Source organism: Triticum aestivum, chromosome 3B (assembly GCF_018294505.1).
Source record: "Triticum aestivum cultivar Chinese Spring chromosome 3B, IWGSC CS RefSeq v2.1, whole genome shotgun sequence".
Taxonomy (NCBI): Eukaryota; Viridiplantae; Streptophyta; class Magnoliopsida; order Poales; family Poaceae; genus Triticum; species Triticum aestivum.
The window spans coordinates 485,389,168-485,408,112 of record NC_057801.1 but is presented as its reverse complement, the minus strand read 5'-3'; the positions used below and the strand labels follow the sequence as shown (position 1 = coordinate 485,408,112).

The 18,945-nt window shown below is 43.8% G+C and overlaps 1 protein-coding gene across 1 annotated transcript; it reads left to right on the top strand.

The window, feature by feature from the left end:
- Window positions 1-14,765: 14,765 nt before the first annotated feature.
- Window positions 14,766-15,944, top strand: LOC123070508 (basic endochitinase A). Its single transcript, XM_044493749.1, has one exon. The coding sequence runs from the start codon at window positions 14,821-14,823 to the stop codon at window positions 15,781-15,783; it is 963 nt and encodes a 320-aa protein (XP_044349684.1). The 5' UTR covers window positions 14,766-14,820; the 3' UTR covers window positions 15,784-15,944.
- Window positions 15,945-18,945: the final 3,001 nt, after the last annotated feature.

Sequence of the window (18,945 nt, the reverse complement as noted above, 5' to 3'; positions counted from 1 at the left end):
CGGTGCCTTGGCACACACAAGGCACATGTGAATAGTGCAATGCCTTGAGCTTTCAGCCGTTAGATCGGAAATCAAGGTTTCAGATTTTAGTGGACAGTGTAGCAGACTTCCTGTAGCGGTGTACTGTAGTGGTGACTCTTGATGTTCATCAGACCGTCGCTTGTAGATCCAACGGCCAGGAGATGCCCTCAAGGCACGATACTGTTCATCCGTGCCTTGTGTGTGTCAAGTCACTGGATCTCAATCCGCTCCGGCCACCATGCTACCGAGAATCGAGTCTGAAGCCTCCAACGTGACCCCCACACCGGCGCCCTAGGAGGGGCTATGGTCAAGCGCCACTAGCTTGTAGCATGCTTGTGCTCACGAGACAGGATTTCTGACTCCCTCGCGCATGCTTTCTTTTCGTCTTTTGATTTTAATTTTAATCTTTTGAATATAAAGTTTAAATTAAGTTATGTTTTCATATTCGTGTTTTCCGTGACTAGGACTTTCTAATAAGATCCATTTTGAATACATTTTGATGAATTTTAAAAATAAATATTAAGTTTTAACTTTTCAAACTTATTACGCGCAAACGATAAAATCATGATTTTTGTGCCTACGATCGAAAAAATATATATCTTAAATTTTATCTATGAAACTTGGTAAAACAGAGCGAGAAAATAGCAAGTTTCGGATAAAAAAAAGCATAAGTTTCAACGACAGTAACTTAAAACTTACGGAAAAACTAACGCCCACACGTGTGGGCATTTGCACATCACCCACACGCCTCTAACACCACTCATTTTGCCACGTATGAACAGATGACATCAGCAGAATTTTTTTTGGTTTTCGGCTTAAAAATATTTTATCTCCTAATTAAAAAAGCGAATTAAAAATCTGTTTTCACCATTAAATACGTCTCGACGAGATCTTCAAAACTAGACCCCATGTCGATATGTTTCGACCAATTTTTTTCTGAAAAGTTGCCATGATGTTTACACTGTAGTTGCCATAGTGTTTAAACTAAAGTTTTCATGTGGCAATTTTAGTTTGTAGATCATGGCAATTTTAGTTTTTCGATGATGGCAATTCCAGTACTTTAACCATGAAAATATTTTTTTATGAACCATGGCAATTTTAAGTGCATGTATCATGGCAATTTTAATTTATGGTGCATGGCAAGTCTAGTTTCTTAATTCCTTGTTTTATAATATGTCAAAACTTACTTTTAAATATTAAAAAAATAGCTGAAACATATCATGACAACTTCAGTGTAAACATCATGACAATTCATGTGCAATAGACATGGCAACTTTTAACCCAAAAAAATTCGTCAAAATATATTGATATGAGATCTAGTTTTGAAGATCTCGTCGCGAGAGATTTAATGGTGAAAACGGATCTTTAATCGGATTTTTCATTTAAGAGATAAAACATTTTAAAAACAAAAAATCGAAAAAGATTTCCACATGCATGCATGCGGTGACATGGCATAGTCTGTGTGCTATAAGGCGTGTGGGCGGGTTTGGCTCTCATCACACGTGTGGGCGTCAGCGGTGTCCAAAACTTATTGTGCCCTCGTGCGGGGTCGAACTACTTCACGAATCGCGAGGCAATTGAGTAGTCGGACAGGGCTTGGCAGGTGCGTGCCCCTGCGAATTTTCCTTTTGCCCATGGTTCCTAAAAGATACTATCAACATAAAAAAAACTCATAGAGGAGCAAGACTCAATTCAACAAAAATAAAAAAAATAGATGGGCATCATAAGATCCAACTCCATTAACAAAGCTCATGATACAAAGATCAAAAGTTCTCATGTAGCCGCCTCCTTCCTCAAGAAAAGCTTAGGGTTCCTCTGCTTCTCGTCAGTGCTGCCGCTGGTCCACCTCGTCTCCGTGACCTTAGGGCCATGGCGGCGCGGTGGATCCCGGCCCTTGCTGGCGAGAGGGCTATGTTTTTAGATGTTCCTTTGAGCTTTTTAGGATTTGTGTCCTGCTCAAGAAGAGGAGAAGGTGACGGCTACCTAAAGATGGAATAAGGTTGTCCCCGCCTAGTCCCCGTCCCGGTGATGTGTCTAGCATCGTCGGTGGGCGTGTGGAGGTGTGTCTCCAGCAGATCTGTCCTTGGTAGATCTGCTCGGATCTGGTCGTAGTTCGGTGGGCGCATATCTCTCTAGACAACCCATGGGATATGCCTTTGATTTTTTTGAAGTGGGGGAGGGGGGGAGGAAGGGTTAACCATCTCCACGATAAATATCCAAGGAACCAGTGACCTGAGATAAATCTTAGCAACCGTCATACTTCTACTAACCACATTATTATCACACCAAAATACCATTTAGAGATAAATACACTTTCAACTTGTAACAATGACCAAATGAGAGATTCCCGACAATGAAATAAGAAAATAGCTTGATGTCCTGTAATTGCACATAATTTAGTTGTAATCATTTTCAACATAAGAGCGATCCCACAAAGGGCCAATGAACTAGTCTTTTGCACCTTATAGAGATTTATCTGAGTGTGTTTGCAAGTTATATTCGACCCAAGCAAAAGTGGTGTGAAGAAGAAAATATTGCAAGAGTTTATGTGCAAGAGCAAGAATTAAAGTGCAGAAGAATAGTAATTAAGAACAAGAGAGTAATGGAAATGATGAAAACTGCATCTAAGGCTAACACTATGTATTTATGATACTTGATTGTGTAGAAACACAATCTTTGATTGACATATGTAATCTATGTCATATGTGTATTGTGTGGGCTATGTGTCTACTACCGCAACTACGCGTCACAGACGCCAACACTATCCCTCCAATACCTACCAAAGGAGTGCGACCATCAATAAGGGTGTCCGTGTGGACACCACATAAAACACATGGGTCACCACTATTTACATACCATTGATCCTCTAAGAAGATGGATAGCCTTTGTCACCATTGTATATCTAACCCCGCATCACAAAGATAATAATATCTTTCAAATCCCAATGGGCTAAATGTTGTGCAAACGAATACACACAAATCAAGAAGAATATTACCACAATCGTATTACGAAGATCATATATCTTCTCATCGTTCATATCATATAAATTCTAGGGTTCGTTTGTGCCCATGAGAACTAGGGAATTAATCAGACATAGAGACACAAGACATCATCAATATGTTCATGTCAATAGAAGATCAATGTTTTTTTTGAAAGTGAACGATAGTGGGAGAGGCTCCCACTGACTTTTGTATTACTCACAAAGGGACAGTTACATATGCTTTACAATGGGTTTTAGGCGGCCCCCCGGCCGTGTAAACTTAAGTAGTTACAACACTACTGTCCCAAATTTACAATGTAACTTGATATGAGTAAGGCCTACGACATGGTGAACTGAGATTTTATGGAGAAGATCATGACACGGTTTGGTTTTGATAGTGTCTTCGTGGAACAAATCAGCAAGTCTATGCGTACTGTACGCTACAGATTCAAGGTAAATGGGTCTTGTATCGAGACAATTATTCCAGGACAAGGTTTGAGGCAGGGAGACCCAATTTCTCTGTATTTATTCCTTATATGTGCTGAGGGTTTCTCCGCTTTGCTTGATCATGCCGAATCCGTGGGATCGCTTAGAGGCATCAAAGTAGCACCATAGGCCCCTACTGTCACACACCTGCTTTTCGCGGACGATTCCTTGCTGTTGTTGGAGGCCACCGAGGAGAGTGTGTCTGTAGTGAATGAAATTCTTGAAGTGTATGAGAAGGGGTCGGGCCAAATTATTAATCGGGACAAGTCTTCTATGCTCTTCAGTAGGAACACGTCGCAGCTTAGGAAACAAACCTTACTGCATCTTCTCGGCCTACAGAACGAGGGTCAACAGGGCAAGTATTTGGGGCTGCCTCGCTATGTGGGCAAGGCTCGTCAAGCCTGCTTTGAATACCTCCGGGACAGAATCTGGGAGCTACTTCAGGGTTATAAAATCAAGATACTGTCAAAGAAGGGTAAGGAAATCCTAATAAAAACGGTTGCCCAAGCAATTCCAGCCTATGCCATGGCCTATTTCGATCTGACAAAGTCCTTGTGTGAGAGTATAAGCCACATGATATGTCGTTTTTGGTGGGATAACCAAGAGGATGAGCATAAACATCACTGGGTTGGCTGGGAGAAGATGACCCATCCGAAGGAACAGGGAGGGCTTGGGTTTAGGGATCTACACGCTTTCAATATTGCAATGTTGTCTCGCCAAGTTTGGAGGTTGATCCAGGCACCGGACTCGCTCTGTGCTCGTGTTCTTCGTGCTAAATACTACCCAGACGGTGACATTTTTGCAGCTACAGCGACCCCGGGCATCAGTTATGTTTGGCGGAGCATCCTTCAAGGAGTGTCCGTCGTGAAGAAGGGGATGGTGTGGAGGGTGGGTTCAGGTGAGCATATCCGGATCTGGCAGGACCCCTGGCTCCCTGCTGGTGTTGTTCGGTTTCCAAGGTCTCCCCGTCGCAATACCATCCTGACTAAAGTCTCAGAGCTTATCGACCCGTATACACACTCCTGGGATGAGTTGTTGGTTAGACAAACGTTCAATCCGGAAGAGACTGATATGATACTAAAGATTCCAATTTTTGAGCAACATGAGGACTTCTTGGCTTGGCAATTCGATAGCAAGGGCTTATTTTTAGTGAGGTCAGCGTACAGAGTTCACCTTGACATGAAGAAACGGTTGGCCCCTAGGCAGCAGGGTGAGGGCGCCGACGGTGATACAACTTATGGGAAAATGTGGCAGAACCTCTGGAAGATTAGATGTACCGGGAAAGTGCATCATTTTTTGTGGAGAGTTGCTCATAATAGTCACCCTATGTTGAGGAATATTGAACGGATTGGGATCAAACTCGATACTAGTTGTGTCCTTTGCCATAGATTACCGGAGGATGGCGGACATCTTTTTTTAGATGTAAGGAGGTGAAGAAGATTTGGCGTGTGTGTGAGTTGGAGTCGTCCCGGTTAAACCTCCTGTATTGTCAGTCACCGAGCGATATCCTCGCCACCATATTTGCCCTTCCAGAGGACAGGAAGCTGAGAATCATATGCCTTCTGTGGCTGTGGTGGACGGAGAGGAATAAAGCCAATCATAAGCAAAAGAGAGCTACACCTGAGGAGTTTTGCTTCCTTTTGGAGAAGCATGTTGCTGAATGGCGTGTCTTTTATGCAAAACCAGAGAAAGCGCAGATTCAGAACAAACCTCAGTGGAGCAAACCGATGGTGGATAAGGTTAAAATTCATATTGACGGTGCTTTTGATGCTGCTAAACAAACCTCAGGTTGGGGCTGTGTGGCCCGGGACCATACAGGTGAGGTGTTGTTTGCTGCTGCTGGAAGGCTTGTGCAGATAAGTGAAGCTCTGCACACTGAAGCAACTGCGCTGTTGCACGCCATACACTTAGCTGACCAGCATGGTATGGGGCGTGTCATTTTTGAGACAAACTGCCTTGGACTTGCTCAAGCCATTAATTCCACGGTGCTTGACCGCTCCAATCTTGGTGTTGTCTTCCATGAGGCTAGATATCTCCTACGAGCGAGTTTTAACGAGTGGAGCATTGTTCACTGTCCAAGGGATTGTAACAAGCTTGCCCATGAGTTGGCAACTATAGGTAGATGCATTGAATAGCATATCTGGCTATCAGATCTCCCTCACATTGTAACCGTGGCTATGACCGCCGATTTGGTCGGTCCGACGTAATTTGGAATGCAAGGTGTTCCACTTCAAAAAAAAGGAAAGGATGAAGCTCCTCTCTGCAATTATGGACCAGCAACTCCAAGAGATGTTTGAATCTAGCCAGCCACGCTTGGAATGAATGTTGGATCCCTCTGAAGTGCTGGTTGTTTCTCTCCATCCATAAACTCCAGGCAGCCAACAGGAAGATGTCCATGAAGAGAGGCTGCCGCCAGCTATTCTTGCCCCCATGCAGCAAAGATATTCTGTTGTCTCCCACCGGCCAAGCCAATCCAACTCTACTCCAACACTGTTGACTAAAGGGGCACATAAAGAATAAGTGTTCAACAGTTTCCTCGGGAGGGTTTTGACAGAACATGCATGCATAGTTGCCCTCCGCGACGGCAAAGTGTCTACGCTTGAGCATGTTTCTGGTATTCAATCGATCCACAAGAAGCAGCCACCCAAACATTTTAAACTTGATCGGGCTCTTGGCCTTCCAAAGCCAACCGAACGCCTCATCTGCCACAACCTGCTTGTAGCAGTGATTATAGTATTTCTTCGAGGAGAAGCGCCCGAGCGTGCATTCCCAAATGTCACAGCGGTCATTGGCCACACATACGTGCATCGACCCTTGCTGGATCTCTCTGACCTCCTCTCTGGCCTGGATCGAAAGAGGTAAGCTGAAGATCATGGCCGGGTCAGTGGCAGTAAGAACCTTAGCAATGGAATCATCCTCATTCAGACAGAAGGAGAAATCCCGCGGGTACACTTCCATGAGTGGAGCGTCATTACCGCTATCAAACCAGACATCCTTCCAAAACAAAGAGCTAGAACCATCTCCTGGGGTGACTTTGGTGATCCCACGAAAAACCCCATTGAGTTGCATTACGTCTTTCCACCAGAACGAGCCCACCACGTCAGCTGCATGCGGGATTTTGTTCCTGTAGTAAGCGTCCCAAATCAACTCCACCCAGGAGACATCATCATGATTATAAAATTTAAACAGATGCTTTAGGAGAAGGGCTACATTCTGGGTCTTGATATCAATGACACCAAGGCCTCCTCACCGCTTTGGACGACAGACAAGTTCCCAGGCCACAAGGGAGTTGTTTTTTACTCCATCGTCAGAATTTTTTGCCCAAAGACAATATCTGTGCAATTTGTCCAGATGCTCAACCACCTTCAGGTGCAATTTGATTGTGCACATTGCATAAATCAACATCGACATCACAACAGAATTGACCAAGGTCAGCTTAGCTCCGGACGACATCAGAGATAGCGCTGTGGATGTCTTCCTCTCAACTGCATGCACCATTGGCATGAGATCAAGAACGCTGGGCCTTGTCGTCCCCATTGGGAGATAGAGGTAAGTGAATGGTAGGGAACCAACAGAACATCCAAACACCCCCGCCAACTCACTAGCACGCTGGTGATCAATGTTAATGGGTATAAGAGTTGATTTATGAAAATTGATTTTCAGCCCTACCGATGCAGCATAGTCCTCTAAGATAGATTTCATATGGGCAGCTTATTCAGGACATGCCTGCATCACCAAAATCGTGTCGTTAGCGTATTGGATGACCGGGAAATCACCAACACTATCACGAGGGAGAGGTAGGCCAACTAGTCCGCGAGCGAAAGCATCATTAATCGCTGCTTGGAGGAGGTCAGCCGCAAGGACAAAGATTAGTGGTGAGAGAGGGTCACCCTGCTGCACTCCACACTTGCATTAGAATTTCCAACCAGGAACTCCATTAAGGAGTACCGAAGAAACCCCCGAGCCAAAGATCGTTTCCATCCATCCTATCCACTTGTCAACAAAACCCATGTGCTTCATGATCTCTAACATGGGGGCGTGCTCAACTGTGTCAAACGCCTTAGCAAAATCAAGCTTGAGGAGTATTATCTCCCGCGCTGAGGTATGATATTGATGGATAAATTCAAAAGTCCACGCCAGGCAATCTTGGATTGTCCTCCCCTTGATGAAACTGTATTGGTTCTTGTGGATGATTTTAAGGATGACTTTCTGCAGCCGATTAGCCAGGATTTTCGTGATGATTTTCAGACAACAATTCAGTAAAGTGATTGGTCTGTAATCATTCGCAGTTTCTGGAGAAGAAATCTTTGGGATCAAGGTGATGTAGCCCTCACTAATGCTGGTGATATCTAGCCCCCCAGCATGAAAATCATGGCACATCTTATAGAAATCCATTTTGATGATCTGCCAGCAGCTTTTCAGGAAACATCCATTAAAGCCATCAGGGCCAGGAGCCCTGTCACTAGGCATTTCCTTAATTGCAGCATCCATCTCTTCATTGGAGAAGGGTGCCAACAATTGATCTAGCCCCTCAATCCGGTGAATAATTCTCGAAAGATCAAAGCGCATGTTTGTGGGTTTAGAAGAACCCAAACGTTCTTTATAGGTTTTGTATAGCACCCCCTCCTTGCCAACATGGTCATTGATTTTCACATCACCATCTCGAAGCGTGGTGATAGAATTGTGCCTATATCTCTTGGTGGCCAGAGATTGGAAGAGCTTGGTGTTTTCATCAGCAAATCTGAAATACCAGATCATACATCTTTTCCTCCAATACTCGTTCAGATACTTGAGCAGTGTCTGCAAGTGGAGTTTCAAAATCCGCCTGAAGTTTGACTCCTGTATAAAGAGAGGTCTTTTGTCCTCGAGATTATCCATCATAACTAGAGTCTCATTACTGTTCTGGATCATAATTTTCAATTTTGAGATACCTCTGCTCCATCTCTTGAGAACATATCTCAGTGTTTTAAGTTTTTTACAAATGCGGGTAGCAGAATTCGGGGCATGACATGACTTGGACCAGGAGGCAGCAACCACATCAGTAAACCCTTCGTGGTTAACCCAAAAATTCTCAAAGCGGAAAAGCTTGGACCTGGGGATTTTAGATTCAATTTCAACCACACATGGGATATGATCAGACACCGGTTTACCCAATGGCAGTATCATCGTATTTGGGAAGGAGGTGGTCCAACAAGAGGAAGAGAAGAACCAATCAAGCTGTTCGAGCAAAGGATCATCCTGCATGTTGCCCAGGTGTATGTTCTGCCTTTCACAGGGAGTTCCATCAAGGACTGCGCTCGACTGATTTCTTAACAGCAACATGTCCGCAGCGTCACCTCCTGGTTTGTTTCTATTATTCGTAGAGCGAATGAAGTTAAAGTCTCCCAGGATCAACCAATTTTCATCATCAGGTATATTTAGGTCAAACAACCAGTTAGTAAAATCGACCCGTCGCTGACCAAAGCAAGGACCATAGACATTGATCAATTTCCAAGATTCACTGGACTTAGTAGCAACAAAAGAAACACCCACAACAAATGAATCAACGTATCATGGCGTGCCCACAAACACAGAACTATTCCAGATAATGATGAGACCACGCGAGGCACCCACTGAAGGTGAAAACACAAATTTATCAAAACGTTTGGGGCAGAAAGTTTTAATAAACGCTAAATCAAAAGATTCACGCTTAGTTTCCTGGATACATAGCACAAAACAACCGCTAGTATCAATAGCATTCCTAAGAGCCAAAAGTTTAGCATCAGAGTTGATGCCTCTGATATTCCATGACATCACATTCCACGATTTATTCATAAGCAAGAAAGAGTTCAGTCGCCGGCTCCAGAGGACGAGCGTTGGTCATCCAGCAACTTCTCGGGAGAGAGAACATCTTGTGCAATCCCTCAACGGCTGTCCATCTATTGGAGTTCCTCAATTGAAGTAGGAGGTAGACATGTATCAGCCATAACCTGCACGGGAGCAACAGCCAAAGAAACAGCTGTGACAAAAGAAGACTCGTGGGATTTCACCCGTGACTTGGAGCGCTTAGTGTTAGTAACATGACTGGTCTTGAAGCCATCATATTTGTTTGATCTAGTGCTTCTTCTGACAGTAGTGGTGTCGAGCGGCACTAGAACATTGCGGGACTATGGAGCATTGTATAGAGATGAAGAAGCAATCACCTAAAGAGCAGTGCCTTGATCTGACAGTGGGACTGACTGAAACTCTGCATCTTCAGAGACAAGTTGTGGGATCGCCTTGAGACCAGGAGAATGAGAAGCCACCTCCCAATCAGCATTGATCAGTTCGGACCTGGCCTCACAAAACTCCTGCAACAGAGACTTGGGGACGATGGCAGCACCCAACTGAAAGGTTAAACTGAATACAGCTGACAGAACATCAAACTCTGGGACAACGCCTTCAAGCCAGACCGCAGCGACAACATTCAGTTGATTATGGAGGAACTTGAAAGGATTGAGAGGTAGCATAACGGCCGCGGATTGCTCAAAAGTGAGGGCCGGCGTGTATATGCCTTTAAGAATCCTCCCCATCCAAAGCAACAACTCATGATCAACATCCACAAAAAGTTAACTGAATCTCCCCCTGCTCTTATGAACGCTAGGAGTGCAGCAGGGTTCCCAAGAACAAAACCATCAGCTAGCGCTTCCACAGCCTGAAATTTTGTATCAGAAGACCATATATCAGACAAATTGTCCTGGACATTGTGCTCAGGATCCACACCATCCATTAGAGACGGCCCGTCATATTGAAAGAATGTTCTAAAACTGAATCCTGTGTATGGTGGAGGAACCACAGGCCACATGCGCCATCCATTTTCCTGAATGTGTTCCTGAGCAGGTTCCGGTCATTCTAGGCATCTTCATTCAGAGCAGCTTGTGCATTCATCTCATCGATTCTAGCCTGCTACATGAGGGTCTAGTATGGAAGCTCATATGGGTGGGGCGAGGCATTCAGAAGGGGAGGAACATCCTCATTGCCCACTAAATTAGGAATGGTATTTCTGCCATTAAGCACATACATAGGGACAGACCAAGATTGAGCAAGACCTGGCAGCAGACCAACCCTGGTAACCAAGAGACTGTGAGGCACCTCAGCAACATCCTTAATATGACACTTAACCAGAATTCTAGCTTTGTTGTGGCCCGGGCGCGGCCAGAGAAGAAGTTTTCCAAAGTTAGAAACAACCTTATGAATATAGTGTTCAGTCTGATAGTCCATTGGGAAAGCAAGAAACATGACCCAAACCTCATATTCAAAAGCAGGCATGCGCATATTGATACTTTCATCATGAGGGACTAAGGAAAAAGTGGAATCCTCAGTCAGAGCGCGAGGCCCTTCTCTAATGGCAGCATCCCTATTCTCCATATCCGCAAAAAGCACACAGCCTATGCCCAGCGGGTAAATGAAATCATCCACCAAATCATACTCTAAATCCACAGTGATAGTACGACAGACCTCAGCAAGCCAGAACTCCTTTTGATGGTCAGGGACTGGAGGATCGACGGAAACAATGGCGTACCTATCATGGTTGAGGGGAGGATCATCCACCGCCATGTCATGGCACTGGACTCGATGAGCAGGGCCACGATCGAAGGTCGATCCATCTGGAGCAAAGGCAAAGGGGCGCACCGGGAAGATCGCCATAGCTCGAGATGCCGGAGACTAGGTAGCCGCCTGAGGATGGATCACCGGTGAGGGACAGATAGGTTGCTTGTGCCGAGGCAATGGCGATGAAGGCAGGGGTGGTAAGCTTGAGGAAGACGTCGACTCACCCGATTGGGGTTTTTGGCAGGCGGAATTGACTACACCCTGACCAGGGAGGCGTAGCGTCAAGCAATGGGGGGTGGCCACGTCCGAGGAGCATGGGATTTTCTGTTTCTGTTTCCAAACCCAGTGTGCACGCGTATCCCTAACGGCACGGGCCATACCAACAACCATAGAATTTCCAACTGGAGACACATCCGATTCACCCTGAGGTAAGATACGCTCAGATTGTGTTACTTGCAGTGATTTTTGTGTCCAAGCCCAATGAGGTAAAAATTTGCATAAACTGGGCTTACGGGCCTCATGACCCAGACGATGGCAAAGAGTGCATCGACAAAGCCCAGGACAGAGCCTAGCCATGTGATCAGTCGCGGAACAAGCATTGTAGAGATAAACAATAGAAGATCAATGATTGATGTGATATGCATACAAATTCACACTATGTTTGGGATTGCAACGAGATGAATGAAGGAGTTGATGTCTAGGATGTGGATGATGTTGATGATGGTTTATGGTGTGAACTTCATGATCAAAGGTATGGCGAGGTGGTGCCCTTCTGCCAATTCCCCCTCCGGATGTCTTCTAGAGGTGAGGTTTTCTATTTTTGTTTCACGTGCTGGAGTCTATCCATTCATCACATCTGAGATCTGAACGATACTACCATTGTTGTACGAGCGGTCGTACTCGTATGAATATCTTCTACTCTTCTTGAGTGGAGAACGCAACATGGTTTCTCCCCATGTGCTTATCTCTCCCTATGGTAGGCTTTTATGACGTCTAATTAGCATATTTTACACCAAACATAGGTGTTCCCCATTCAATGCTCCAAATCTCTTGCTTCCTTGTAGTCCCGGCGAAAGCTGGCAAAAAGGTATGCACAAACGTGGTAAAATACAAAACATCATGCGTCTATGATGCAGAAAAAAGGCTAAGAAAAACATGACACAAAATGCACTCATGATATAAATGATGTTTGAGATTCTTTTTTTGCTCATTTATGCGGTATAACAACAATAAATTGCTACTCCCTCCGTCCCATAATGTAGGACGTTTTTTGACACTAGTGTAGTGTCAAAAAACGTCCTACATTATGGGACGGAGGGAGTAATATATTATCTATAAATCAAGACATAGTTGAAGTCGAGGGGTATTATAGGCTTTGCAAAGCTTGACACAGATAAAATCCAAAATTTCATAAGCTGAAAGAATAGGAAAAGTAGTCTCGCGAGGTTTCCTCTTACCGGTGCTTATTCCCACCACTTTCCATAAGCATGTTTTGAAAAAAAAAACATAAGGTCAAAAGAGGTGACCCTTACAACATGTTTGGTAACTTTTGGGAAATTGGGAAGGGGTAGAGGAATTTAGAGGAGGGATTTATATGAAGAGATTGGACGTGGGAAGTGCCATTTTATTCTAAATCCCCTGTTTGGTGCCGATTGAGTATTACACGCGAGAGTTTGGGAGATATCTTTATTCCATGTTTGGTTAGTGGGAATTCATGAATATTAGCCGAGAGATGGCAACATAACTTAATACCCACCCACCCATGCTAACAAATTGTTTTGTTCATAGGCATCTAGTTTTGATCCTAGATCATTGTTGATGATCCATTGCCTATTTAGTTTTGGTGTATATGACCCTCACATATTGTAGCAGAGATTGAAATACTCATGCCTTGATTACTTACATGAACAAGGATCCAACACACATCTAACAAAATTAATATCAAATCGAGTAACTATATCTAAAGATATTGATGTTTCAATAACCATGAAGACACAATATCATAATCATCTTCAGCAGCTAATATGATCATTACACGAAAATATATCACAACCATATTGGGCAGCTCATGCGAGCATTCAAAAGGGAGCCAATGTTGCATATCCACCACTCACAAGCCAACATCATCTTGGGAGAAAGGCTAGTGAAGATGGTAGGAAGAGAACCTCTCCTATATTTTGGATTTGAAACATGGTTGGTTTCCGATGGGTTCACCATTTTCAAGATAGACCGTTGTATGGTTAGTAGGTAGCATATTAGTACTCCCTCTGATCCATATTAGTTGTCGCTTAAACATATGTATCTAGATGTATTTCAGTTCTACATCCGTTTGAGCGACAATTAATATGGGCTGGAGGGAGTATGATTTTTCAAGAATCCTATAGGGTTGAAGAGAATGATGGCTTAGTATCTAATATGTGCATGTCTTGGCCGTGAAACTTCAGGGAAGCGTGAAAGGGGATGATGCAAGAGGTGTTGAAGTATGTCTTTGTTGACTCCATGGATGGGCTTGAGCCCTTCTTGTCATTGTTCCACTGCATTCGTTTCGAGACTTCTAAAACTACGCACATGTATCTATGGTCGTTAGGTTAGAGTCATTCTCTTAAAACCTGGAAAGATGATGTTCATTAGTGTTATTTTACTCTATTTTATTCATGTCAAACTTTAAAATGCAATAATCTTGTCTTAACCTGGAAAGATGTGTAATAGAGTTCTTAACATGTGAAATGTCTGTTGTAATGGGGAAGAGGAGTTGGAGCACTGGGATGCTCCACCCCATGTATGAGTATTAAATTCATAAAACAAACTAGGGAAATTTAAAAAAAACTGGAATTTAGGGATATTGAACCTAGGTGTCCAATCTGCTCTCGTGTGAAGTTTCGTGAAAAATAGCAGAAAATGTATTCTCGAAGAAAAAGACAAAAAAAATTCAACATATAGAAAAATACTGTTTGGATGGATCGTAAGCCGGACTGCATTTTCTCCGACACGGATACATTTCCTGATATCTTTTCAGGAAACTTCACCCGTGAGTAGATTGGACACTCAGGTTTGATACCCCCAAATTCCTTTTTTTTTTCAGTTTCCTTGGTTTTTTAATTTAATATTTATATGAAGGTGTGGAGCACCCAGGAGCTCTAGTGTAATTTTCGTTGTAATGAAGACTGTTCATATGTATCAAACATAGTTTGCCTGGTCGGCAGGGCGTCTCTAACAGAAAAAAAACAAGTAGAAAGAGAATGGAATTCCATGCATGCAAGCGACATCACCAAGAAAATTCCACGTCCGTCCATCCATTAATGCGGCGATCAATGTTTGGTCGCACATCAAAGCTGAGCTGGTGCATGCATGCATGCTTGCTTGCTTGCATGCGCGCAGGAAGCGGGAGAAAAATCTGACTTGAGAGGGTTTTTCCACGCTTACTTCCAGCCCGATCAACGTCCGGTGCACCGGCATGTGCACCAGCACCGGCATTCCATGCTTCCATTAGTGATCACTGACTCCTCTGTAGTTAGCTTACACGAATCGGAACATGCGTACAAAGTACACGTACTGCATCGCTCTCGAGATCTGCCGAACTTGCTTGTACTACGTAGCTAGACTAAGTAGAGCGATCATGGCCTCGTGGAAAGCTGGGCACGTCTGCTGTGGCTTGCTGGCTATATAAAGACGTGCACTGCAACAGCTTCTGGCACACACACACCACTGCACGAGTAGTGTGACACACAATCACCAGCTGAGCGGACTCTGCTTCATTGCCCAAGATGAGAGGAGTTGTGGTGGTGGCCATGCTGGCCGCGGCCTTCGCCGTGTCTGCGCACGCCGAGCAGTGCGGCTCGCAGGCCGGCGGGGCGACGTGCCCCAACTGCCTCTGCTGCAGCAAGTTCGGCTTCTGCGGCTCCACCTCCGACTACTGCGGCAACGGCTGCCAGAGCCAGTGCAACGGCTGCAGCGGCGGCGGCACCCCGGTACCGGTACCGACCCCCACCGGCGGCGGCGTGTCCTCCATTATCTCGCAGTCGCTCTTCGACCAGATGCTGCTGCACCGCAACGATGCGGCGTGCCAGGCCAAGGGGTTCTACAACTACGGCGCCTTTGTAGCCGCCGCCAACTCGTTCTCGGGCTTCGCGACCACGGGTGGCGCCGACGTCAGGAAGCGCGAGGTGGCCGCGTTCCTCGCTCAGACCTCCCACGAGACCACCGGCGGGTGGCCAACGGCGCCCGACGGCCCCTACTCGTGGGGCTACTGCTTCAACCAGGAGCGCGGCGCCGCCTCCGACTACTGCTCGCCGAACTCACAGTGGCCGTGCGCGCCGGGCAAGAAGTACTTCGGGCGCGGGCCCATCCAGATCTCATACAACTACAACTACGGGCCGGCTGGGCGGGCCATCGGGACCGACCTGCTCAACAACCCGGACCTCGTGGCGACGGATGCGACCGTGTCGTTTAAGACGGCGCTGTGGTTCTGGATGACGCCGCAGTCACCTAAACCTTCGAGCCACGACGTGATTACGGGCCGGTGGAGCCCCTCGGGCGCCGACCAGGCGGCGGGGAGGGTGCCTGGGTACGGTGTGATCACTAACATCATCAACGGTGGGCTCGAGTGCGGGCGCGGGCAGGACGGCCGTGTTGCCGACCGGATCGGGTTCTACAAGCGCTACTGCGACCTACTCGGCGTCAGCTACGGCGACAACCTGGACTGCTACAACCAGAGGCCGTTCGCATAGTCAATCGGCTATATGATGCGAGAAGACATGCAATAAAGACTCTCTAAATACTGTAACAATGGCGTTTCGATAGAGCTGGCCTAGTACAAGCGAATAATGGTGCGATCCACGCAAGGTGCGTGTGTAGTCGATTATAATGCAATAAATGGTGTGTTCCTATCCAAGTTTTTTTTAAATGAAATGCATTTAGCCCGACTTTAAATTAATGAAACCACCAACCGGGTAGGATACAAAATGCAGATTGATACAACGGGTGCGCATGAGAAAAAAAAAGACTGCAAAATTATAGACACTAGTACAATGCCCGTGCGTTGCCACGGGCTTTTGAAATATTTTGCTAGAGTTATATAAATATAATGCATGCTAAATTGTATATATTAAAAAAAGATAACACAAACACAATCGGGTAGTAATTGAAGTATATTTTACTTGCAATGTAAATTATTAACAAAAAGACAATTGGAAGATGTATACATGTAGACTGATTATCCCACTAAAAATCTTTAGAAACTAAGATCTACTTGATGTGCTTAAGAAATCTTTGTGCAATATCAGAAATATTGTTTTTAGCTTCGTTCGCATAATACCTGAGCAAGTATAATAAAAGCCTCTTCCTTGACTTATACCCATTCTGTACAAGCAATATATGTCATTAGCACAAATACTTCTCATCAAAGATCTTAAAATATGTAATGGAGAGTACACACCGTACAAACCGTACACCCACCAGAGCATAAAACAAAAAGTAAAATAGCCGGACACATCCCTTCCATTTTCTAAATTAATTTTATCTTGAATATAGTGATAACAAAAATAAATACCTGTATTTTATATGTTATGATAATGAAATATATAAATTTACCAGTCTATGCTCGTTGGAATACCAAACAGAAATAAACGTTGCCATCTAGATACATCTGAATGCCCGTGTGTTGCCATGAAACAACAAATTTAATGCATTGATAAAAAAATCATTTTGATTCACAACATGTCGCTTGCGGCTTATGATTTCTTTGCAACAAATATCACTCTATACTACTGTTAAGACAAAATCATGACTACTGTTAAGACAAAATCCATGACTACATTCAAGTTTGAGGTGGACATATTTACCATGACCAAATATAGGGAACTCATGCCTTCTACTCTACAATGATGAAAAAGCCGACAATTGGATTTCCTTCAATTACTCCATGCACTCTAGGATACACTAATGAGGTCTCTTCTCCACCCAACTCGGACAAATAAATACTACTCTCTGTGTCATAATTTACCTACCGCACAGGCGTCACACATTTCAAAATTTAAATGTACTCAAGCACTTTGATCAACAAATTGTCGCTTACATGTCACAAAATTTATCATCAAATTCGTATTACAAAAAACTCCAATGGTATAATTTTATGACACATAACACATATATCATCAATTAAGTTTGGTGGTCAAAGTTAAATCACAGAGAGAGTATATACACACTACTTTTCTTACAAAATTTAATCTACGAAAACATCTTCTCTCCCCCCTTGCAATCCATCTCCTCGGCTTTGCCGCAAGCTTTTTTTGCAATAGAAGCCACACTTTAATATGAAAATGAGACAAACATCATTTGGTAATATCCACACATTCAATAATGGACTTGAATGGTGCTAACTCTGCTCTGCACTACAACGGGATCTACCTTTGCCATACACGACGCTTCCAACACCATCACAACAAATGCTCTGTCAGCTAACAAATGCTCTGTCAGTACAAATGCAGTTGATGTTGTCAAAATAATTCATCTTCTTGGTCCATAAAAGAGGAGAAACTTAACACCAGAACATCTTATCATAAGTGAGCCAAGTTGTTTTCTTGCGAGAGTGGGAAATCTTGGAATATCCTTCAACCATACAAAGTTGTCGACATTTTCAACCCTGAACCTGCGAAAGATTGATGCCCATGGCCCACCTCATATTTTCATGAAAACAATTACTTGACAGGATATGCATAGGAACCTTGCTAATATGGACGACAAAATTCAGACGACTCCCATGTCCACAACGGAGTAACGGCCACTGGATTTGTAGTCGTCCACCTTTTGTCTATATAGAGCAGTTTCATATGCATAGAAAACTATTATGTAGAGACGGAACCTTCATCAAGCAAGGAAATATGCCAATCATGACTCAAGGAGATAATTTCACTTACATACATTAGTGCATCTATCAGTTGATGCAACCAGCTTATAAGCCCAATTAATCAAGTCATTTTGTTGGTTGGATCAAGCCTTTTTTGGACAACATGATCAACTGCAGCTCTTACTTCATCTCTCGGGACTACATAATAAAAACATACTTATTCATTTGAACTTCAAAATTTTAAATGAACAGTGTCAAAAATAAATGAATGAATCGGAAAGTAAAGAAGAGTGTTTTATATTCGTTTGAAGGGAAAATAATCTGATCTCTACAACTTGCCAATTTGAGAAGAAAACTAACACAAAGAGAAACCAATTTGGCATGTGATGCTGGTATAAATTGTGCATGCGCCCTTCTTCTCGGTTTCTCACATATGAAAAATTGGTAAAGCATTAGAATATTGAAGGAGAGAACTTTACATTCAATTGAATAAAGCAGGATTTGGGCATCAGCGGTTTATAATATTTGAAAAATAAATAACACAAGATAAGAAGAAATAAATTAACCTTGCGTCATGCTAATGAAAATGTATAACATTAGAGCAGAAATAACCTTCAACTCTGAACGTTCAAAAGAAGCAGCACACACAGTGCACAAAGAGTAACAACTTGTCAAACTATATGTTTAGAAAAGTTGCTTCTTAGCTCTGATAACCGGATTTAGCAATCAAAAAAGCTTTCCAAAAGTGCATATGTTCTATCTTAGATTAGGCTAACTCAGTAACTTCTTCCATGGTTCTAGTCCTTGTTTACAAAAGAAAAGGTCTAGTTTCGCGAAACATTTAAATGGAAAGCTTTTCAGACCATAAAAATATATTCAATTACTTACCTAATTTTGTAGTCCAAAAATTGCCCGACTGATCTGCTGAGGAAGGGAATGGCCTGATCCGCAGTCCATGTGACGACTATAATCTGACTTATGTGGTGAAGACCAAGCAGCACCTCACGCTCCTCGACAATCTGAAGGAAACATTCGCCAACCTCCA

Bases quoted from the DNA above. Each gene is read 5' to 3' on its own strand.
- LOC123070508 (XM_044493749.1), top strand. From the start codon at position 14,821: ATGAGAGGAGTTGTGGTGGTGGCCATGCTGGCCGCGGCCTTCGCCGTG.